The following is a 24,368-nucleotide window of genomic DNA, read 5'->3' on the forward strand; positions in this document are numbered from 1 at the left end:
TGCAGGCAGTGGATAGAGCATAATGCCATCAAACATCCAGCGGCCATTGAGTAATTCAACTGAGGCTAGTGATTGCATTGGTATTTTTTCTCTTGATAAAAGATGGAAGCACATTTGGAACCTTTGCTTAGTTACCACTTGCTGACTTTGAGACTTCCATGGTCATTATATTCATCCATGGGCTAATTAAATGATGACGATCTGAGTATGGGTATGATCCTTGTTAACGAATGTACATGTTAAATTTTATATTAATAACTCTTTCTTGCATCAGGCATGATTTAGAAGACTTTTTTTTTCGGTATAGAACTGTAGATGTAATGTATTGACTGAGTGTTCCTACGCATCTTCAAGTTGGTAATTATCGTTTATCTATCACTTCAATTCGAGGTCCAATCGCAATTGGTAATTTCGCATCAACACATAACCCTAAGCATATTCGCACTGGATGGTCTTTGCATCGGTAAACCAGTATCCGTTCCATTTTCCAGTGAAACCATCGTTCCAGGTTGTCAAGTCGGCAACGCCAGGAGTGTAGATGCCGCCAGAGTTGAGGTTGCCAGAGCTGTAGACGCAGTTGTTGGGCTCAACAAACATGGAGCACACCCAGCCTATGAGTTTCAGTTGTTAAAAACTCAGAACTTTTTATGTATATAGAGATAGAGAATGGATTTGGTACTCACCAGAATCAGGACCGATTGATCCCAGAGTCTGCCATGGAATTGTCCAGCAGCCACCATTTGTCATGTCAATGTGCTGGCATAGATTTGATGGTGTCCAGTTGCTACAATTTCCCAAAACATTTAGATCATTGCAAAAGAATGTGCCGAGTTCGAGAAGACTTACGCGCCGGGGCATAGATAGACTCCGCCGCCGGGAGCACGCTCAGTCACGTTGACGGGGCTGGCGAGTCCGAGACTCAGCAAAGAGCTCGCGATGACTGTGGTGACAAACGACTTCATTTTGACCAGAAATGCCCTTGTTCTGCTTGAGTAGAAATGCTTGAGAGGTGTTTCATTCCAAGTAATATTCGGCGCAGATCTCTCGCCTTTTATACTAGCACACCGCCCATTCTATATACTACGTGTATTATGCTTGGTAAGTTATTTGGCAGAACTGAGCAAGGGGTTTGCAATAAAAAGTTCTGCATATGCTTATACGTCTGTAACTGATCGTATTCCAAAAGGGCCCGCGCTGGGGCCTAGCTTGTAACGCCCTTTGGCTACCTAGTAGCATCTCATGACTAGTGTGCGTGGCCAACATCCACATATGCGCTGTTCATGATCGAGGACGAGATTCACTACTGCTAAACATTGTGCCGATATGCCGAGTAAGCTGACAGGATACAGAAAACTCTAGGTGACTTGTGAACAGTGGCTAGTTTGATTGTGCTAGGGAATAGAGAGATGGAACTGTAGATGGGCATATACTTATAACTTCATGCGGTTTAGACTTGCTCTATTTCTGGCTAAGTACGTCTATACAAACATGTTGGGCATTAGGGTTATTCGAAGATGATGCATATACTTACTACTGCAATCATGAATGGCCGAACTACACTAGGAATTAGAAGCGTTTCGGCTTATGTCTTCTCTAAGGCTGCTATGGAGACCGGAATTTAGTCATTACGCGAGAAAGCCGAGGCGGTTGCACGCGTGTGCTCTGCATGGAGCTAGGGTTGGTCTGAATGCGTTCCATTGGGAATATGCGAACAAATGTATCATAGGTATCTATGGAACGGAGCTTCTATCCAGGGGCTTGGATCCTCATACCGCCAAAGCTCCACTTTGATAAGTCCTGGAGCTTGAACACCTGTACTGGCTAGATGTTCTTCTCTTCTCTTTTTTTTTTCCTCTGAAAAGTCTAAATGCGAGGCCTCTCCATAGCGGTATATATGGCGACAATTGTGCTCAGTATGCTGCTATGGTGCTCGGGTATTTCACAACTCTAGGCCTATCATGTTGAGCAGTGATTGGGCTACAAGATTTATGGGTTTACTATAGCTTTGCATATGCAATATGCTGACAGGGAAATTCCTGCATTCGGTTTACAAGCCGAGAAGAAACTCGATGGTGGGCATACCCAAAGTTCAAGCTAGCTGATACCCTCGAAAAGGAATTACAGTGGTTTCGTTTTTGATGGGTGGAAAAACTAGAAGCATCACGATCGGACAAATATACGAATCGCTAGCCTGTCGACCAGGGTTGAAGCGGGGGCTGAAAACAGTAAGTCCTATTTCGTGGTCAGACTGCATGAAAACAGGCGGGACGCACACCGTATAGCTCTTTAGTCTATAGACATGGTCAGATAGTGACGATGGCTGATTCCATACGAGCATGTGTTGCGTCGTCAAAGAGCAGGGCGAGGCGACGGCCCGACTTGGCTGCCTAGGAACCTATTTCTTGATTTATCTAGGTATTACATCTAGAATAGCCATGTCATCTATAATGACACAGCTTCAATGAGCTGTAGAGATGGGATTGCAGTCTTTGAGTGTTGAAAGAAGAAGAATTCCGCTCAAACCCTAAAGGAGCCTACTCAGTAGCTTCTCCAGTTAACGCTACATTCATGTTATTAGCATCCTTTCAGATTCAAGCAAGTACTGTTAAATGATGGTTGCTATTTATATTCTCAGGGACATAAACTCGGGAAGCGTGGCACAAGTGGTTCATTTGGCGTCCTCACAATGATATCTACCAGATGAGTAGTCGGCGAGAAAGCGGATCCTTGGACGCTATTTGCTCAGCACGCGTATATAAGCCGAAGCTCCTATCATCTATTCTCTTCGTCCTCTATCGTTGATAATACGTCACCGTACTACAGAACTAAGATGTCCGCCATTCCTTTTGCTAGCGATTTCCTGACCCTATTAACCATACGATGGCCTGGCTAGAGACTAGAGATCATCCCTACAATCTCTTCGACATTTACGACTCATGAAAGAGCAGGAACCTATGCCAACTTATCATAACGGTACGGTACCTAAAGAAAGAGAAAGCCAAGAACATTCGTGATCGACAATCTTGTTTTCTTCTTCTCAAATCTTGAAGCAAATCAATAATCGCAGAGGGGACTATATACTCATCTATTTTCCCCGAATACTTGAAAGCTGGATACATGTCAGGGTTGTGGTGGTGGACTTATGCTTATAGTATGTAGATGCCAGCCGTCAACCTGAGTTTGCCACGTACAAACAATAACACGTTTGGGCCATGAGATTTGGTTGGGTCCCACGTAAATTTCAGTGCCGAGTGGCGGTTGATTTGAATTCGGACCCGGTTGTGGGTCACATACATGAACATACATAGACGATCTTGCCACTGCTGAATGCTGAATTAGAAGAGGAAGCTGCAGCCTGCAGACTGGTACGTATAGAGGCTGCGGGTGCTATAAACACTGAAGCACTGGCGCCAATTCCGGCAAAGGCAATATCGTCACTCCGGCTTATCGCCGGGAAAGCGTCCAAGTACCGAGCACTGGCGCCAGTGTGACTGCGACAACGCGCTGCGGAAAATATTCACTCTAGAAGTTTCATCACCTCTCACCAACTGCATCATCTTCTGAGTCACTCCGCCATACTCTCGCAACATCAGCCGCATCCACGACCACTCCCGCCTGCAACTACTCCGGCGTGTGCTAGACTGTGCAAAGATTCACTGCACGGTCACAACATCCCCACCTTCTCCATCTCTTCTCCCAGCTATATGACCCAAGAGCCCATCAAGACTCCGACGCAGCGCCTGAGCAACAGCAACCTCGATTCCCTCTCCCTCTCCCAGCATGGCTCTCTTCCCCGCGATGCGAGTGACCTCCGTCGAGACCTCTCAGGCGGCTCCGGCCACTCTCGCCTCGTTGCGGATGACCAGCGTCAGCCCCTCCCAGACGAGAGTGGCGCCGGCGTGAATGCCGACCGGCTGGACAAGAAGCTGCGACGATTGACCCTTGACGAGGCTCAAGACGACCGCCCTTCTATGCCTGGACAGCGAATCTCCGAATATGAAAAGGCTCTGGCCTCCCAGACTGTGAAACAAGACCTTGGATTCCAGGTCGTAAAGCGCTCAGAGCCCCGCTCTGATGCAATACGCATCGACAACTTCCCTAACGGTATGTTCCCCATCGCATACTAAACACCAATGCTCTATACTAATATGCACTCACAGAGATTCTAACGCATATATTCTCGCACTTGCCGCCCGACTGCCACTCCTCGGTGGCGCTCGTGTCGAAACGATTCTGGGCGCTGGTTACCACGCATCATGCTTGGCGCATGGCTTTCATGCGCTACTTTCCAGGACATACCACCCTAGATAGCCATGTTGAAGCCGATGCTCCACCGTCTGGACTTGCTATACCGCGTGAAACTGCTATATCCTCTGATGGTTTGCGCTTCGAGACTCGATACTTCCCCCGGCTCACCTCGCTGGCTACTTGGAGAAGCGAGTATCTTTTGAGAACTCGTCACCTAAGAAGTTTGGCTCGCGGAAAGCCAGGGACTGCCCCAGGAGGGAGCTTGTCTAGCCGAGTCGGTCGCGCTGGGAAAAAGAATAGCGCAGTTTTGACCTACAACTCGAAGCTGCCTTGGCAAGTGACCAACATTCACGCTGTCTTCTTAAATGGCAAGAAGCCACCACGTGTCATCCAGGGAGCCGGTGATCTTGGTGCAGCGTCTATGAGCGATCCTACAACTGGCAAGATTGAAAAATGGGGCCTCGAAGATTTATTTACGATGCCACAGCTGGACGAAGTTGCTCCAAATCTGTTGCCGTATGGCCTAGGAGACGGACCAGCAGGCGTTCCCAACACCATGGATGTGAGCTATACTTACGGCGTAGTAGCTGGAGAGGGATTTCCAGGCGGCCGGCCGTTCTTCCGAGGCATCAACCTATCGCGCGGGCGCTACATTGGTGCAGAGATCAATACTATAGACGCCCATTTTGACATACCCAGGATTCCCGAAATGTCCGATGCAATCTGCAGTGTATGGATTGCCAAGTCATCAGCCGTCACATCAACAACACAATCGATGTGTGGCATTCTCACGGGCTCTGCGCTTGGCGTGGTCACTGCTTACTCGCTTGGCTGGGATACTACAGGCCCGAAATATGCCAACGGCGATGTCACAGCGCGATGGATCATCAGTCCAGGAGTTCCCATTATCTCGTTAAAGGTTGATGACAACTTCAACCAAAAGCGCAAGTCTTCTTCCAGGGTCTGGGCGGTAGCCCTGAATGCGTTGGGCGAAGTATACTATCTGTGCGACGTCCCTGTTGGGAAACCTGTCCGTGCCAAAGGAGAAGATATGACGCGGAATGCCTGGTACAATGGTCGTACGGTATACTGGCATCTTCTGGAGGCAACTCGCAGAGTGGCTCGGGAAGATGAGATGGACAAGAATGCAACCCGTGGATCTTATTCGCCTCGATCGCCCTCAAACGACATGCATCTCACCAAAGCGCAGCTAGTGGCAGAGGCTCGAGAAATCGAAAAATTCATGAGATACAGACCCTCTCACTTCCGCAAAGTTTGTGACGGCTGGGATATGCAGCGAAAGCTTGAAGTGGACTTCGCAAGTGATGACGGTAAAGGCGCCGGAGAGACTATCTTTGTGATTAACTGCGGCATAGTTGAAAACCGCCCTGCCAGTATCCAGCGTTATTCGCGGTCCTTGATCCCTGTACAAAAACCTCCTAGCGAATCCACGACACCCGTGGCGCCAATCTCTACGTCGCTATTCGGTAGTATTGGCGGGTTTGATCATCGAATTTCTCCGGCTTCCGAGTCTCAAACACCGCTGTCACCGCCCCCTACTCCAAAGTCACCGCCAATGCCTTCGACTGTTATTCACGACTGGTCCGACCAGCAGCTGGCACTCAGCAGCTACAGCCATGATGCTATAACGTCGGTTGCTTTAGATAACTCTCTGCCATCGCTATTCACTCTAGGGGAAGATCCCTTGCATACTGCAAATGAAGCTTCATCTACGACGAGCCCTTGGGCCGATCATGGTTCGAGAGAGATTCCAGGACGCAGAACTCGCTTCATTGTCATTGGGACCAACAGCGGCGCGGTTCTTGTTTGGAATACCCGAGATGACGACAAAACGCGCGAAATACAACCCTTGAGAATAATCCAAACCGATTCTCCTGAGATATCCGCCGTTGCGGCTACTGGATTGTACTTGGTTCATGGCGGTAGTGATGGCCTTGTCCAAGCCTGGGATCCAATGGCATCTGCAGTGGAACCTATCAGAACAATTAATTGCAAATCAAATAGTCGCGTTCCACGTCAAATGTTAGCCATGAACCCAGCACTGCGGGAAAATACTTACTCTGCTGCGGGGGCTATATTCCTCGATCCTGATCCTACAACTTTGCAGGGTGTAGTTGCTTTTGGAGCTTTCATGCGGTACTGGTCATATGGATCACAAGGTCACGCCGCAGGACGCAAGCGTCGCATTCGACACGCTGATATGGATAATCGTCTAGCTAGCCGCCGGCAAGGTGCTGCGGTGACGGACTATATCGCATCTGAGGAAGCTGAAATGTATCGAGAAGATGCACAGCAGGCTCGTGAATATAGCCGCCGTCTCAAAAGATTTGGCGCTTTGGGTGATTTGACCGAAGAAGAATCGATCCTCTATGCGCAAATGGTCTCTGAAGAAGCGTTCCACACTGAAGAGCAACTTCGAACCAGTGACTCAGCAGCTGATGCCAGTCTCGACACTGCTTCCTCCGTCAGTGAGAATCTCGAGGTTGTGACACCAGATCTCAGCATGAGCGGCCTGTCTACGTCGGAAGCCAACGGTGAGGCTGAGAGCGAGTATGAGCAGCAAATCCAACAGGCGATAAGATTATCCCTCATGGAGGGCGTTGACAATGAAGGCGGACAGTCCCAGTCCCCCATAGATACATCGCGGGGGTACAGCTCTGGCGACTTTGAGTTCCCCATCAATGTCAAGTACAAGCCTGAGAGCAGCAAGAAGGGGAAGCAACCCGAATCCAGCTCGCCGTCATCGAGCCACACGCCCGTTGGCGGACCTTCATGGCAAACCACGAATGAAGATGAAGATTTGGCTATAGCTTTGAGCTTAAGCATGCAAGATCAAGGAGGCAACTCACCGCCACCGTCTTCATCAGAGATGGATGCGGGGCTTGGTATCCAGCGTGAACAATTCCCATCTTTGCCCAGCGATGGAGTTGGAAAGGGGAAGGAGAAGGGGAAAAGCGTCCAGAGGTGGTAACGAAAAGGAGGGAAGAGAGAGAGAGAGAGAGAGAGCAGTCTCGAAGTGGAGACTGGTTGAAGGGATTTACATTCTAGAACTTGAGGTGTGACTTGCCTGCCATGCTATATTTTTTGGACAGTATTCCCGTTAGACATTTGAAACTTTACTTTAGTTCTTGCGTACAAGTTTCGACAATACAGTTTTGTTTTCCGTACAGACGGTGCTTTTCATAAAATGTGAAAGCTCGAAACACATTTTCCTTCCATTAACTATTATTGTCCTCCTCAGCAATACAACTTGATAACGGCTGCCGAGACCCAACGAGCTGATAATCTGTTGCAATATTGTACAGGTAACCTTTAATATACATCTTCTATAGCCATTGATAAGATCTACCAATGAGGGAGATATCCACAACTCTATGCTCTAGGAGTCACGATCGATCTTAAGCTCCACCAAAGTTCATATTCTTACCTGTGACAAAGCCTATACATCTCAGATCTCAAACGAATACCCAAACGCCTACTCCTGCTAAGCAAACATACAAGACACTAAGCTTTAGACGGATCGAAAACGCACCGCTTTCCTCGTCTCCGCTCTGACCTGCAGTCTCGGCAGGGAAATCCGGCATGGAAGGCGACAAGGTGGCAGTGACAGAGCTCCCTGGGTATGTCAACGTCTGAGAAGATAGGATCAAGCCATTTGGGCCTATGGTGATGGTCTGATTAGCGATGATTGTCGTTTCCATATTGTTCAGATCGCCATCTTTGTTAATCGAGTAGGTTACCCCGTTGACTACTACAAGAGAGGGTGAAAGTTTTCCCACAGTGACTCCGCCTACAATCTCATATTCTGTATTGGTGGAGTTTGCCGAGGGCCCTCCTAGAGTGGTCCCGTGGAATGATACACCCCTTGGACCGATTAAGATGGTCTCGCCGCTGACTGTTGTTTGCTTTGGAGCAATTTTCGCGCCGTAGGTGATGGTTGTAGAGTGTAGAACAATGATGGAACTACCTATAGCTGTGATCATTTCTCCCCCCGTAATGATCTCATGAGTTGGCCGGGGCGAGGGGTTCTGGAAAACTAGCGTCTCAGGGCCAACAGCTATAGTTCCTGTCCCAAGAGCAACCTTGTGGCCATTAATGGTCGTTGTAGCCAATTGTGGCGAGATGCTCAAGGTAATACCGTCAACCACAGCTTTTGTTCCTGAGATTATCACTGAAACTCCACCCAAGACCCCGGATGTGATGGCTGAGGTGGGACTGGAAGTTTCTTGAGGTGCAGGCTTTGTGACTGTTGAACCGAAACCAACAATTGCAGTCGGAAAAATTGTAAAAACGTCAGTTCCGACTGTGATGGTTGTTGTCTGGCTCGGTTTCAGGCCAGATATCGTCTGTTCATTGATAATAACTTCGTCTCCTCCAGCGGTGACCTGAAAAGTAGGAACTGGAGGTCGCTTCACGCTTCCGATAAGGTTATTGGAGATGGGTGAGGCAGTTGGCAGACTATCTATAACATCCATGGTCTTATGAACACCATCTCCAATACCAGTGATCCAAGTGGGACTAAAATCCGGAGTTGGCTCAGGTGAAAAAACCACGGCTGGGTTTTTGTCGGTTGTAATGAAGGTAATTATTCGTCGAGTAAACGAGCGATACGGTTTGATGGTGATGATTATTCCACCTTCATCTCCGCCAGTAGCATCAGGCGCTTGTGTGAGGATCTCTGGGAGATCAAACGAAAAGGTAATGGCGGGAATAGGAGCAACTAGGGCCGGTACACCGATGTCAGCTGTTGGAGAAGCCGTAGTCAGAGTCGCGACCGTCTCTGTTGCAGTTGAATTAGATACGTGGGTTGTGCTGTAGAAGGTAATGAGAGCTTCGCCTGTAGGAGAGCAGTAATTCGGCGTTTTCATGGGCGAATAAGGAGGGGTATAATCAGTACTGTTGCCGTAAAATGTGACGGTTGTAGTATAAACGATAGAATACTCGGTAACGGCTCGGTCGCTAGGCAATGAAGTACATGGCTCTATCGAAGTCGTAGTTAATAGAGAAGAATTCGTAGGAATGTTATTAAAGTTGCCGCCTGTTGTTGGGACAGCTGACGAATACCCTGACGCATCAACATTTCCACGAGCGGTAGCGGATGAGTTTGTAAATAAACTATACATTGGCGTCGATAGTCGACTAGGCTCTTTTGTTTCATTTGTACTCTCGGTTGCTGGCGGAACAGTAGTTCCGTTGAAATTGACTTCGGCGCTCGTCAGGGGCGCAATAGACGGCGAAGAAGATATTGACGGGGGTCTCGAATATGAAAATGACCTCTCTGTAGCATTATATTGTGTCGGCGGTGCGGCGGTTGTTTGAGATGTAGAAATCTTGCTATATACCGTAGCTGTCGATTCTAAGAATGTAGTCTCGACCGCGATATTACCTGTCGGTGAAAGGCCGTCTTGAACACCTTTCAAGGTGCTGTTGGTTTGGAACAGACGTCGCTGGTGGCGATGATGCAGAAAGTCTGTTTAGGCATGTGAATAACAGCGAGCATTCGGCAAGAAATCAAAAGATCAACACACCTAATCGCGTAGCTGCTGTAGCGGCCTCTATCACAGACGCTGTATAAACCAACAGCGTAACATTTGTTGCTTTCATTGCAATCTCGAAGATTGCGAGAATGATTCAAATCAATGTATGCTTGAAATGGGGCTTATGGATACAGAGCAGAACTAATCGCCATTGGGTTATAGGAGTATCATATTCTCTAAAAGTGAAGAGCAAGTCGAAGTGCTTTGCTCAAACAATGATTAGCTGCTGGATTAGGGTCTCTACTATGGTGGCGAAGTAGAATATGCGTGGGCAGGCTCAATTGGGACAGGAAAGCTCAGTTCATACTCAATGGGTACAAAGTACGCCAACATCACACATACCTAGCGGGCACTGCCGCAGTCGGCTGCAGGCGTATGCAAGCACGAGATGAGTACGAATACTGTATCGGCTGGCCCTCACACTAACGGTAGGTATTCCATATACTCTAGCAGCAGCTGGTCTTAGTGGTGCTAGGACCAACACACCATCTCAAGCTTGCAACAGGGAGATGAGGAAGTGTCGAGTAGCTCCAGCCGCTGTCGTGAGACGTGAAAGAATCTAGCCAATATTCCTGGCTGTAGTGCGGCTACACAGGCCTCCAGATGCTGCAATATGACTATCCGATCTGATAATTTTTCGTATAGAGAAAGTCGTGATGTGTTGCTGCGGGTTTGGCATGTTTGAGCTGCACGAGCGGCTGGACGCAGAGATATGATGTTCCATTAAACCCAGGCCAGGCCAAGCCTCACCAATAGACTGAGCCAATTCACCGGCCCATATTCAGCCTCCCGATATTAACGGGAACACAACGCTAAAGGCGCTCTTGTGTGGAGAGTCTGAGATGGAAGACCATGGAGCCAACCAGGCCGTGGCGCGTCTTGGGTGTTGGATTAGGGGTTTGTGACCAATAGTAATGAAAGGGAGAGCAAGGTCTTATTATCTCATTTGAAACCTCAGTGCCCTGTTCCATCTTATCGTCGAAATTTCCCGCAAGATACATATGGCTGGGCCAAGCCAAAGGATGATTTGTGTGACGCATGGCAAAGTCGCGGCTGCATATACCTGGCGGACTCTCCAAGCCTCCGATGCAGGGCGGATGCAGTGGCAAATAATGTCCTCTCATTTCAAGCTTTGCGGCTCGCTTCCCGCGATTAGCCCATGTATGGCATTGGCTGAGCTCCAGCAAAGCCAAAACCATGAACCATCTTCTTGGACGAGATTGATACGCGGATCTTACAGTAGCGGCTTGTCCAATCTCAGCTGTAAGTAACGAGCTTGTTCTCCCTTGCTAGCAGTCTTTCTCAGCGTCCAATAACGCATACGGGTGGATGATCCGTTCAAATAGCGGATGCATGAGAGTGGTTATTGCGAGCTATCTCGCAGATGGAAACTGACGTTTCTTTTTGTCCGTATTCTGAGACACTACACACTCCCTTGGCTCAGCTGGTTCCGACTGCAACGGTAATGCCGAATTCTGATCAGACGGCCTGTAATCCGCATAGCCCTTGCATTTCTAGCGGCTGTCGCTAGCAATTATGTGGAGTAGTGCGGAGGGCTTGGCATCTAGAGGCATGCCACTGATAGGCTATGTTCCTGGCGTTGCTACAAGGGCTGTGTCATGGGTCGTCTGTCTGCCTTTCTCGCTGTTGGCAGTTTTCCACTTCCTTGAGGCGAGCAGCTCGATTCTTCAGCTGCAAGGCGCTGCGGAATTGACGGTTATGGATTCGGAAACTGAGTAATGATGAACGTCGTTTGTCGCTCTGGGTGTTATCTTGGCCTGATAGCAGTTAAATGTACATAGCACTGTCTATGAATTTGTTTGCTAGAATACATACGAAGTAGACACTGTTTGACGAATCCAGTCACGAAGACCAGTCGCGACCTTGGTTCCATGACCAGCTCTGTTCAGTAATCCAGGGTAGCTTCTGAGGCAAATTGAATATCATGAGGCGCCTGTACAGTCAGTATCTGATTAAATGACTGACGCTGGGCGATGTGAGGTGTTCAATAATTTGGGTTACAATATTCTCGTCGTGTGGTTTTTCATTCATTTGCAGTGAGGAAGGAGCTTGTGCGGTCACGTTCTTTTGTAGCGAGTACAGCGGCTCTCGCCATGGCAAGGCAGCTCACTTGGAGCACTCCTCGGTCACTTATACCTCCATCACTTGTGCTGGCTGTTAACACGGGGTGCTAAAAGATAAATCCGCGTTTCACTACCTCAGTCCTGCTCCCAAACTTTGCAACCTCGCCTTACTCGTACCATCACTGGCAGAGGTCTGGACACTTGACCATCTCAGCCTGTCAAAAGCCCCCCTTAGTAAGTTTCTGATTGGAGTTGCTGGTATTGCTTCATACAGTACTCCTACTGTTAGTATTGGCAAGTAGCCGTGCTAACGCTGCTAGTGGTGCATGGCAGGGAGCTTAGCTCCGGCAGACGATCCCTCGTCAGCACTTTACTTGCGCACAAGACGTAAACGCATTCGACGAACAAGCAGCAAAGTGTTGGCGCGTGCCTGATTTTCAGCCCCCGATACTCTTGGCTACCGGCGGGATGCACAATACTGGCATGATTCCAGGCGGCAGCACTGTCCATGCTCAAATAGCCAGGCCAGTGCGTCGTATGTTACGCAGCTCATACAGACAAATTGCTCCAAACAAGAGCGTGTAATGGTGGGGCGGATAGCAATCCCGGCTCCAGCCCATCTGATCAGTGGGCCTCCATCTCCAGATGTCATGACAAGCGATGCTGATCACAGGCCTTACCCCAGTCACTCTTCTCATTTCGTAAGAGACATCTGGAGTACTCCATAGTTGGCACCGTTTTGCAGCTTCTGAGAAGAGCCGAGAGCTTCATATTCGACTAGCTGCCTTGCGTATGGAAGTCGTAGCCAGCGAGGAACATGGACATTCCGACGACATAACGCGGCTGGCAATAAACTGCTCTGTATGTCGTACTACAACAACAAATCTTGCGCGCGCTACGCCGCCACACCGAGTCCAGGGTCGCCACCAGGTCAGGTATGTGGGCAATGCGTATCAAGCTTAGCGCTGGTGCTGTCTTGTGAATGTCTGAAACATCAGGAAGCCAGAAAAAACAGAGGCAGTAAGACTATTTTCCCTGCCTCGCCCGAAATGTTTGACTTACACGACAATTGGGCCGAGAAAGCCCAGCACAGTCTGGTCACCGGATACATCTCCAAATTTCTTTCATACTGCCGCTTTTAACATTCTGCCGCTGATAGAGATGTATATTCCTACATGGTATGGTTATCGAACTGGTTGAACGACTTGATAGCGGTACATTCGTGTCAAAAGGATGATTTTCTGTAGTAAGCTAGTGCGTGTCCTCCCTGCTTTGCCTTCTAAGACATGAGGAGCGAGCTTTGCTGACCCCGAAACCATGAGTGACAGAACAGAGGCGGTCAAGCGTAGATCATCTCGGCCGATGCTAACTCAAGAACCTCTCCCAAGGGTTTGTAGACGACATCGCATCGCCACTGCTTCGAGCCGTTAGCCAATATATAGAGCTGGACACTTGGGAGATGGCTCGACTGAAGAACACATCAGCGTACCTGTATCCAGGAGGCGTAAAGCGTTCCAGGTGTAACCCCAACAGGATATTAGCAACTGAAACCATTCCCCATCTGGTCCCATTCTGGCGGCCAGGTATTAATTACTACTAGCATTAGCGCTTCCGCGAGCCATCGGCGGGTTGATGGCCGGCACAAACTGGCGTTGCTAGGCTAATCGTAGCGGGCTTCACTATTAGACATATGGGATAGGGCCCTGTCTGTCGCAAACTGATATGGAATGCTTGGAGTGGCCCCTTCCGTTGCATCTGTGGCGAGTTTGCAGATGAATAAACGTTCATCCCTGGGCAAAGCTGTCAAGGGCGGCAGCGACAAGGAAGCTCCAGGCCCCATAGCCTAGGAGATCGGCCTGGCATCTGTGCATGCTCATTAGCAGCAGCTTCCTGTCAGTGCCTGGCACAAGGGACCCTCCCCGGCCAGCCATCCGAGGCCCGTTAGAAGGTGGCCAAAGCCTTACATTTCTATCCCTTGCTGTCGTTCTTCATCATACATACAACACGATCGTATATTTTGAAAATCTCATGGTAGGAAGAACAAAGCGTTCTCGCTGCGTCAACTTGCCGGATCACGGGCTATACCGCTCTTTGAACGCTGCGGACTCCGTCACACCACGCGATTAAACCCCATGGATACAGTACCGCGGTAGCGATATAACGGAAGCTGAGAGGTTCTAATGATACCAAGCCTTGGGTTCCCAGCAGTGCCATAACTTGGGAGTCCTCCTCTTAGCGCGCGAAGTTTCGGTGTTGCAGCACTGGCGTTGACGAGATGCGTCTTGGTGCTCTAGTATTGGCGACAGTAGCTGGTATTGTCTACGCAAACGACCCGGCACCGGTGGCATTCGATGCTGGAGAATGGTATGCTACTATTCCTTTATCTTTCTGGCGACTTATGGATTTTGCAACAAGTTCAGATCCGTATCTGACCTTGACTTGGTAGGCTTGGGATTGACGGGAACTGGTCGACAATCAAAGTTTTGCTAGGGTCCAATTCAGACCTTGTCAATGTGCTCTTGAGCACATCGCTTTCCGAGATTTGGGCGATAGGACCTGGGGGATGTTTACAAAATACATCGCCATCTCAGCATGATCGAGGTCCGCCGCTTGCAAGACATGTCGGGGATCCTGCCCGTCAACATCTCACTCCTTCGTCCAGCCAGGGAGTTGAATTGGACCTCATAGAGGAACCACACTGTTCTTCTTCTCGTGGTGGAATCTATACGCCCTTTGAATCCAAACATTGGTCCTACATGGGAATCTGGCAACTTGGTTTGGATTATCTAGGATACGGTGGAAACGGCCAATATGGACTCGACACAGTTAACGCATACAGCGCCATCACCGACATTGGTTTTGGAATGTCCAATGTCCTTATGTCTGCTATCAACTCAACAGACTATTACATAGGTCTTTTTGGGCTAGGGATTACTCAAGGCAGCTTTGGTAATGAGGTAGCTCAGTCACCTTTGACCCAAGCCGTCCGCACCTTTGGATGGATTCCCAGCTATAGCTACGGCTATACTGCCGGTGCCTCTTATCGTATGTAAAGAGTTGCTCGTATACTATGGACAGTGCTAATAAAAAAAACAGGAAATATTCCAGTTTCTGTTACTTTAGGGGGCTCTGACACAGCTAGATACGTCCCGCATGATATCGACTTCACGTTAACTCCTCAGGATAATATGCCTCGCGCTCTAGTTCGAGGCATCGAAGCTTCCGCGAATAACGACACCAAAAAGCCAAAGAAATGGGACTCTTTGATCTCTAGTCTTTCAAGCTGGGACAATTCTTTTACGGCCTTGATTGATAGCACTACTCCCTATCTGTGGCTACCGAACGCCGTGTGTGATCAGTTCGCAGATGCTTTCAACCTGACCTACAATAGCACTTTCGATTTGTATACTCTCACGAATGAGCAGTATAACGCCTTTGGATCATCCAACTCGTTTACATTTACGTTTAGCCTCTCAAGCTTTGACAATCATGATAACTTTGGGTCCCCTTTGAATGTTCCGGGACTGGTCAATATCACCGTGCCAATGCAAGCATTCGTTGGACTCCTACAATATCCTTTTAAGCATCGAGCTATCAAATATGGAGACCCCGCTGTCCCATACTTTGCACTGCGGAGGACTCAAAATGACTCCTCGATCGTCATCGGCCGATCATTCCTACAGGAAGCGTACCTGATAACGAAATATGACGAGGCCGTATTTTCGGTATACCAAGCCAAATTTCCTCAGCAACCGGTAGCAGATGCAAATTTGGTACCGATTAAGCAACCAAATAACAGTCCTTACCCAGGGCCACCAACACAAAGCGGTACCAAGCTACGCACACCGCAATTAGTAGGCATCGCTGTTGGGGCCATCTCGCTGTGTCTATTCTGTCTGGTGAGCGTGTGCTACCTGTGCCGCCGAAGGAAATCGGAGACAAAAGGCGACAAAACAGGTTCCGAGGAAGTGAATGACAGCATATCTACCAAGGGTTCGGTTACACCTATGATATCTAAACATGCTAGATGTTTCGAGGTTCCAATATTGAACATGTTCAAAAGTAACAAAGCCAATATAAATACTACCGTTGCTACCTCAAAATCCGAGGGAGTGACAGAGTCAGTATTTTGCGAACTTCCTGTTCCAACGGCCCCCGTCGAGCTCCCCGCTCCCATGGCTCCAGTAGAGCTTGATGCCAGCGATGGAGACGTCGACAATATCTCAATAATCGGCAATGCGACTTTGGACGCCAATACTATACAGGACCTCAGCCCCTATGAAGTGGCACAGAGGAAGATTGAAAGACAGCTCCGAGGATCTCCACCTGAGTATCGCACGTCGCTAAGAATCGTTCCGCCTCAAGAGAAAGCAACTGCATTTATTGCCAGTCCAACCCATACAACTCCCAGCAGGGATATTACCCCAGTCTCTCCAAGATCGGGGCTAGGGACCGCATCGTTTCCAGGATCGCCTTCGCCCATCTCTTCTGGGTCAGGTTACAATAGCCATAGCTCCACGAACGCAACCACCGTGTCGGCCGCAGGCCAATCTCCAGCAGGGCAATATAACGACAATGTTGTGCAATCAGATACCAGTCAAACAAACATGCGATACTCGGATAATTCGGTCGCATTGCATTCCAAAGCTATGGCATGTCAGAAAACCCCAATCGACCCAACACATATCGAGTGCCTAGGCAATCTTCCGGAAAATCTTCAGTCGCTCAGACACAGCATCATGTTAGCGCAAATCGTCAGCCAGGAAAATTGTAATAGCGATAGCGACTTCACGCCTCGGTTTAATGCCGACTGCCACCTTTCTGATCATAGCCTGGGAAGCAACTATACCGAAGAAGAAGAAGATCGAATGATGCAGGAAATGTCACGCCAAGCCACCTTCTCCATGGCCCGATCGCACAGAGGCACCCTTTCCGGCGAAGATACACAGGAGAGGAGTAGAGAGCAATATATGAATCACGATATAATGGACCCTAATTCTTCGCAAGCAGAGGATCGTATAGATGGTAACGATATCGTTCATATTCCTCAGATGGCAGCAAAACGATATAGTTGGGAAGACTAAAAGGTGATGATGGCCAAACTTTTACGCTGTTTTGGCAACATGAGCACCAAGCCCTTACACTTTCTTTTTCTCCCAATTTTCCTTTTTCCGCGTCTTTTTCTCTTTCCAAACCTCCCACCCAACTTTTTCTTATGTATTGTAGCGCCATGAATGGAGTTTTTGGAAGCGTGGGGCAAATGTATTTTAGGGTCACGGTATTCTAGGTATAGAAACACACCAACTGGATGTATTTACAAAATTACTACGATAGGAGCTTCATGGAGGATTTTATACCACTACTTATGCTACTTCTCTCCTTGTTCCCCCCTATTTATAATCTCTATCTTATTTAGTACAACAGATTATTATCTACATTAGAACCTGAAGAAAGGCATTGGAATAATGATATGTGTCATACACGTATAACGGTTTTTGGTGATACTGGAAGGCGTCAAAGTGAACGGTGTTGTTCGCTGCCGGATGGAATTCATGAGATAAGATGCATGCACCAACATAGTAGGAATACCAGAGTAAGTTTCAATGAATGGTCCAGGCACGTCTCGTATAATAAGCACAGGGGTTTTCCATACGTTTCATTTTGAATTTTACATGACGATATCTTAGCCAAATACATACATATATAATAATTCATAGCGGCTCAATGCCGAGAAAAATAAAGGCAGCAAGAGCCAAAATTTGCTCAATACACGCCAAATCTATCCTTTGCTTCACAAAACTTCCCACGCAAGTTGTCTACCAAATCTCTTGCCACCACGTTATCGCTTCCAACATCTCCTTCCTCGCTTCCTCATCGCCCCCTTCGATAAAGGGGTCAAAAACCGCACGCTTGCACGAATCAGCCATCCTGGAGGAGCCTCCACAGACAGCAAAAATGGCTCTTTGGGGTATCAGCTTCTCCAACCTCGGCGCTTCTCGGCGAACCAAGTCTTGCACGTAAATCTTTTCGCGCTGGTCTCTCGAGAACGCTGTGAACACCAAAAGCTCAGTGTTCTTTTTCGCCGCTTCCTCGGAGAGCGCGAGCCATTCGTCTTCGAAGAAGTAATCTGCAGCGCGATTACGATTGCCGAAGAAGATGATCATGGGCGCTGGGCTGGCATGTGTGAGGCGTTCGTGGATGAGGCATCGTACGGGAGCGACGCCGGTGCCTGTGGCCATGGCTATAAGCGGCCTTTGGGCATTTGAGGTGCCATGGATAGGCGAGAGGACGGGTTTGTAAGAGACGCGCAGGGTTGAGCCAGGAAGGAGGCTGGCAAGATAGCGAGAGCAGAGGCCTTCTCGAGGTTTGCGCAGGATGGTGCGGTATTTCACCATGGCGACTAATAGCTCGACTTTGGTCACGTCGTTATTAGAAGGATGATTTGCTGATATGCCCCCGTTGGCGATACTGAAGTCGCGGCCGCGGATCAAGGGGAAGACGTCGAGGAGGCGCTCGGCTGGGATTTTGACGGAGGTGAATTCATCGAGGACTTCGATGATGCTGCGGCGGGATCGTGTGGCGTAGTCAAAATATTCGTCTATATACTCGGTCATGGTGAACTCTAACAATCGTTCACGATGGTATTCGTCTGAAGAGAAGTAGGACATGTTTTTCAGAAATGAACGACGCGGGATGGCAGTTATATCGATGTTGTTGAGAAGCAGATCGCGGAGCGTACAGCATGCTGGCGCATAGAGGTTACGCGGCAGGGATTCGCAGGCGGATAGATTAAGTGGCTGGTCGGCGATGCTGTTCCACTCCATGAGGTCAATCAGCCTCTGGACGTCATGGGGGAAGTTCTTTGGATATAGCGTGAGGCAATCTCCTGGAACACATTGGACTTTTCCACTTGATTGGTGAGCTGGGATATCAAATGATGCAAGGCGAACATCCTGCCAGTGTTCCGTTGGTGTAAGCCTATCGTTCGTGGTCAATGTCGCCGTCCATCCGGCGGGTATGGGTAGAAGACCGGGTGGAGGCAAGTTTGGCGCCGTGAGCGTGCCGTTTGAGTCTTTGCGTTTGAGAGGAGACATTTCGACAACCTGGGTTTTTTCTGAGAAATCTGCTAAAGCCGGACCTAAAGACCAGCGAGCTGGCAGCATGGTATCGTCGGGAATTGGCTCTAACCCTGACGGAGGCGGATAATGCTCAAGGAGGTGCTTTTTTAGGTCGTCGGCCCATCTTACGAAGCTACCGTCAATGCTATAAAAGTAGAGTATGAGTTTCTTGTGCGTATATATCATATTTGAAAGTACATTAAATCTTACCCATCTGGAAACTGCTCGTCTGCCTCACATATGTCAATGAATGTGGTAGCACTGAGCTGGTCCAATCTGCGCACGAGCTTTCTCGCAGCCCAATTAAATCTAACAGAAAGTTAAGATCAGTTCACAGTGATGAATATGAAAGAGCATGTTTTCATACTTGAGATATGTGCTGTCGCCAAGGCCAAAGCAGGAATACTTCAGCCGGCTTAAGCAATTTGGGGGCAGCTTCTTCCGCAGGAGCTTCTTCCAGAAGAGAAGTGAATTGTGCGGCATGTCGCCTTGGCCGGTTGTCGAAATGACAAATATCACGAGTTGGTGCTGTAGTAAAGCACTCTGTGATGTGAGATTTTGTTAGTTCGCAATGAGTCAGGTAGAGGGTACATGTATATGAGAAGTGAGAATTGAGAATGGCGTACGAGTTCCACGGCATCGAGTTCCTCGACATGGCTCTTGAAGTGCAGCCGCTGACACAGCCGGCCAAGTTCTTCGGCTATATCTTGGGCGTTGCCCGTCTCAGATCCGTACAGGACCAAGACACTTCTCTCGTGGCCCGTCATTGTGGCGGAGATGGAAGTCAACTGCTCCACGGACGTCGTTGCCTGCTATCGATGCGTATGGCTTGGAATTGGCATGATAACCGATAATCAAGGACTTTTGCTTTTCCTCTGTCTTGTGTCTTGCCGTATCGCAGGTTTATACTTGCATGGGGGAGTATCTCGGGGCTTCGTTGTAAGCGATAAATGCTTGTCCGTGCTTTGATGGCGCCAAGCAAAATAAGTTTCGGGCGTCCGATGCCGGGCTGCCGCTTGGTGGGGTCCGTCCGATCTGAATATCGACGTCAGCAATGAAAGTTGCCTCTCCGGGCATTCAGCCACGTGCGGGCCGATGCATGAGAAAACGAAGAGATTACTAGATTACTACCTAGGTAGGTAGTCTGTTGAAAGGGACGAAGAATGGTCATTTTCATACAGAGCTTCTGTTAACAATTTGTAAAATTGATTGATGTTTGCAGGTTGCATAGTTTGTGAGCATGTGGCTACGGTCAATACTTGTTTGCTCAACTCCTCCCAGTAGGCAGCCACTGCAAAGTTTAACAGCTGCGTCACACTCTTCTTTTCCTTTACAAACCTGTTTTGTGTGCCATGCACTAAACAAGGCAACAAATACCCACTGCACACTCTATATTCGCGTGATACCTGTCTCATGGGACTCTTTGTGACCAGCAACACTTTTTATCAGTGCTTTGGCTAGTCAAACGACGGAATCTGGGGAAGAGCTTGCTCGGTTCTTGTGGCTGGGCTAGCAAACAGCTCGGGGCGCTGCTAATCGCTAGGAGCCGATGAGATGAGGTGGCAGATACCTGGTATTACGTGCAAGTGCTACGGTATGCAAAGTAGCGGCCGGCAGGTGACAGCGAAGAAGATGGAAAAAGAATTAATTAAATCGCCGGATCATACCCAACGCGCAAATAAGGATTTAAGCGAGACAATCAAAAGCGTTCATGCTGTCCAGGATTGCGATGTTTGGCCGTGGCCCGAGCCACGATGCCCACCTTGGCCTGGTGTGGATCGTTTATCGACCAGGGCCTCAACAAGAGTTGCTGGGATTGCTGCGACCCTTGGACGATGGATGGAGACCTGTGTCAACCGGTGTCAAGTTTCCTTTAGATGCAAGGTGAACGGTCAAGGTGAAAGGGGGCAGCAAGAAAGCAGCAGCTCTGTCTCCCTCTATGGTACCTTATTAGAGGTGCATGTCGTGCTGCAACGCCTTGATACTGTGCGGAGAGGTATTACTGGAGCAGACGAGACAAGCATGGGTAAGAATTTGGTGCAACTTAGTAATATGGACGCTGGAGCTGAGTGCAGCTGCAGGTTCGCGGCCTCAGAGCAGGCAGTACTTAGTAAGAATAAGCTGCCTCGTGAATTCATGCAATATTATTTCTCATTCCTGTGCACTAGCCACGAAAAGACTGCCTCCTGAGCTCGTACAGATGTAAAAGTAGGGATGAACCGACGGAGTAAGAAATAGGGGGCTTCTGATGCACTGCGGCTGCCCTTGAAACAAGCTCCCTCACGATTTTAGGGACGCAGCAGGAACGGTTTGATTTGGCCCCTCAGCTGCAGCTTCCCTCGCAGTAACGAGCGGCAGGCACGGAGAGACTCGGCGCTTCTGTCGCCAGGCACAAACCTTAGTCGATGCTGGGCAGCCGCATTACATCAGATTCGGGCTCGCATGTCGTGTACTGCAGGTGCTAGGTAGGCAGTACGCTTGGAGTACAGCAGTTGGGTTCTGAGGGGCTACAGCGCAGTCAGGCATCACGCCTTGGGCCTCAGCGTGCCTGGTGCTTTTTGCACGGTATCGGGTGATGAACCGATGGGCTGCATGCTCAGTGGCAACAAAGAAACCCGCCAAATCTTGCCTGGCGAATAGGGGCATCCAGCCAGCCATCTGCTGCCCTCAGCGCACCAGACAGCTTCGAAGTGTTCCAGAATATCAAGTCGCATGCCGGTACGCAATACACCTTGACCGCTGTGCTCCAGGGGCCGCGGGGTACTTCAGGCACTGGTACCCGCTGGTAGCGCAACCGGGTACCTCAAAGCTGGGGGATACCTGCCGCCTCTCTGCCTGCGCCGTCCGAACTCTCTAAGCCTGCCGCGTGTCGCCTGCATCGCGCCCCCTCCCCCTCTCTGCTGCATGTACCTGCCCGGCCGCGTGGTACCTGCGCCCTGAGACCAGATGCACCTGCGATGCTCGTACCTGCCCCCCTGCACGGCCCTTTGCGAGCACCGCAAGCACCGCCCTACGAAAAAATATTTCTAGTTATCGCCTCGCCGTCTCCCCTTTTCCTTTCTCTTCTCCTCCATCACACACCTTCAGTCAACCTGTGTTTCCGCGCAACGCACCGACGTCTGTCTTCTCTCAACTTGTTTCTAGGGCACCAAGCTACCCTGACCCAACTTCCTCCCTCATTGCACCAGAGTTCAAGCTCGACTCTTTCCATCCGCCACACGTCATACGCCGACCAAGCATCCCCTCTCCATCCACCGACTCGTCACCATGTCTGCTACCAACGTGGAGAAAGGCTCCGAAGCCCCCGTTAATGACGCTGCAAACGCTCTGGGCAACCTCTCAATCAACAAGCCTGCCGATGACAAGGCTGCTGCCAACGAGGCCGCCTCGGCCAGCGCTGCTGAGGGCCGCCGCCTGTACATCGGCAACCTGGCATATGCGACAACTGAGGGAGAGTTGAAGGACTTCTTCAAAAGCTATCTTGTGTAAGTGGCATCTGGTTTATACACGCTTCCGGGTACCTTTGTTTCTTGCGTATCCACTGCTCGACATGAATTTTTTGGATGCTCTTCTCTTGTATCTGCCGAGGCTGCGTGGCCGATGACAAGACATGGCTCCGCGTGAATGCTTTCGCGGCCTAACTTTGCGACGGTGTCCTGATTGGCGGTGAATGTCACTCCGCCTCAGTGTTGCCTACCTACCTGGCTTGACATCACACGATGAGCTTCATCTGCCCTGTTACCCTCCACCAAGCTGCAGCAAGAGCTTTGCGGCTTCCCTGTTTTCTCTGCTGCCCAGTCTATACCCCTCTATCGCCCTCTTGCTAAAGCACCTGCTGACGACAAACCATTGCAGCGAGTCTGTCTCGATCCCCAAGAACCCCCGTACCGACCGCCCTGTCGGTTACGCTTTTGTCGACCTTTCTACCCCCAACGAGGCTGACCGTGCCATTGCTGAGCTTTCCGGCAAGGAGATCCTTGAGCGAAAGGTTTCCGTTCAGCTGGCTCGCAAGCCCGAGCCTGCTGGTGAGAAGACTGAGGGTGCTAACGGAGAGGGCTCTGGCGCGGAGGGCTCTCGCCGCCGAGCCTCTGGTCGCGGTCGCGGACGTGGCCGTGGACGTGGTGGCCGCGGTGGCCGTGGCGGTCGTGCCACTGGCGTGAGTTTCCTCTCCTACCAACGGCTATCTTACAACGATGCTGACGTGATATTACAGGAGAACGATGAGAAGAAGGGAGATGAAGCCATCGAAGGTGAAGCCACCCAGGCCGAGCCTCTGAAGGACATCACCAACACCGTCTCGGAGGATAAGGACGACAAGAAGAAGAACCAGAACCGCCCTCAGCGCGAGCGCCGGGAGCGTGGCCCACCTGCTGATGGCATTCCTTCCAAGACCAAGGTCATGGTGGCCAACCTGCCATATGATCTTACTGAGGAGAAGGTGAGTAGTCTATAGCCCACTTTTATGAAGTTGCGTACTAAGTGATATGAGAAGCTCCTTGAGCTCTTCAAGGCCTACGACCCCTCGTCAGCCAAGATTGCTCTCCGACCCATCCCCCGTTTCATGATCAAGAAGCTCCAGGCTCGTGGCGAGGCCCGCAAGGGACGTGGCTTCGGTTTCGTTACCCTGGCTTCTGAGGACCTCCAGCAGAAGGCCGTCGCTGAGATGAACGGAAAGGAGATTGAGGGACGTGAGATTGCCGTCAAGGTCGCCATCGATAGCCCTGACAAGACCGACGAGGAGTCCAACATCCCGGCTTCCAACGGCGCTGAGGAGGGCGCTACTGAGGCTGTTGCTGAGCAGCCCGCTGCTGAGGCTCCTGCCGCCACTGCTTAAATGTTGAACCGCGGCATTTTTTTTTTCACAGGCTGAACATTGCCGCCTGCGTTTGATGAGTACTCTTTTATGATATGGCACGCGATTTTGGACGATTTCAATTATGACGCCACGGACGGCTTTATATCTTACTTTGGGGCTGGAACGGAGCTACACGCAGATATCGCTTGAAACTCTTTAATATCCCAGGTACGGTATGATGCTACCAGCTACTACTTGACAACTTAATAAATCCCCTCCGTCGGGAGCATGGGACTTGAAACACAAAAACAACAAAAAAAGCCCGCTTCAAATGTTTTATTTTTCATAAATGCCTTTCCTAGTTACTACATTTTCTACTAGCTATGCGGGAACTCAGGTCAAAGGCAGCAAGCAGAAAAAAAGGAAAGCGAACACGAGAATGAAAAAGAGTATATTTTGGCTGTGATTTTGGACTGTGTCTTTGTCTTGCAAGTGATTGTCTTTTCACATGGTGACTGATATTGTGTGTGCTTTTGAGCTTGTACTTGTGTGTCGTGAATTTAAA

At 49.6% G+C, this 24,368-nt stretch overlaps 6 protein-coding genes across 6 annotated transcripts; 3 read left to right on the plus strand and 3 right to left on the minus strand.

Moving 5' to 3' along the window:
* Positions 1-429: 429 nt before the first annotated feature.
* On the minus strand, positions 430-962 carry TGAM01_v207517 (hypothetical protein; the record flags this gene model as incomplete). The annotated part of the gene is made up of 3 exons (XM_018805550.1): positions 430-611; positions 684-784; positions 847-962. 3 exons carry the CDS (start codon positions 960-962, stop codon positions 430-432), a joined length of 399 nt encoding a protein of 132 aa, XP_018661210.1.
* A 2,529-nt stretch (positions 963-3,491) lies between these two features.
* On the plus strand, positions 3,492-7,240 carry TGAM01_v207518 (hypothetical protein; the record flags this gene model as incomplete). The annotated part of the gene is made up of 2 exons (XM_018805551.2): positions 3,492-4,104; positions 4,161-7,240. Coding segments are annotated over 2 exons (3,693 nt in total), but the record flags the coding sequence as incomplete, so codon positions are not given.
* Positions 7,241-7,724: 484 nt separating this feature from the next.
* Positions 7,725-9,873, minus strand: TGAM01_v207519 (hypothetical protein; the record flags this gene model as incomplete). Its single annotated transcript, XM_024550116.1, has 2 exons — positions 7,725-9,739; positions 9,798-9,873. The coding sequence occupies 2 exons, from the start codon at positions 9,871-9,873 to the stop codon at positions 7,725-7,727; spliced, it is 2,091 nt and encodes a 696-aa protein (XP_024405136.1).
* A 4,292-nt stretch (positions 9,874-14,165) lies between these two features.
* TGAM01_v207520 (hypothetical protein) lies at positions 14,166-16,974 on the plus strand (the record flags this gene model as incomplete). The annotated part of the gene is made up of 3 exons (XM_018805553.1): positions 14,166-14,254; positions 14,337-14,935; positions 14,987-16,974. The coding sequence occupies 3 exons, from the start codon at positions 14,166-14,168 to the stop codon at positions 16,972-16,974; spliced, it is 2,676 nt and encodes an 891-aa protein (XP_018661213.1).
* A 732-nt stretch (positions 16,975-17,706) lies between these two features.
* On the minus strand, positions 17,707-19,775 carry TGAM01_v207521 (hypothetical protein; the record flags this gene model as incomplete). Its single annotated transcript, XM_018805554.1, has 4 exons — positions 17,707-19,153; positions 19,219-19,317; positions 19,376-19,551; positions 19,635-19,775. The coding sequence occupies 4 exons, from the start codon at positions 19,773-19,775 to the stop codon at positions 17,707-17,709; spliced, it is 1,863 nt and encodes a 620-aa protein (XP_018661214.1).
* A 2,500-nt stretch (positions 19,776-22,275) lies between these two features.
* TGAM01_v207522 (hypothetical protein) lies at positions 22,276-23,842 on the plus strand (the record flags this gene model as incomplete). Its single annotated transcript, XM_024550117.1, has 4 exons — positions 22,276-22,493; positions 22,864-23,164; positions 23,222-23,446; positions 23,498-23,842. The coding sequence occupies 4 exons, from the start codon at positions 22,276-22,278 to the stop codon at positions 23,840-23,842; spliced, it is 1,089 nt and encodes a 362-aa protein (XP_024405137.1).
* Between the last annotated feature and the right edge of the window lie 526 nt (positions 23,843-24,368).

Source organism: Trichoderma gamsii (genome assembly GCF_001481775.2).
Source record: "Trichoderma gamsii strain T6085 chromosome Unknown Scaffold_28.2, whole genome shotgun sequence".
Classification (NCBI taxonomy): Eukaryota; Fungi; Ascomycota; class Sordariomycetes; order Hypocreales; family Hypocreaceae; genus Trichoderma; species Trichoderma gamsii.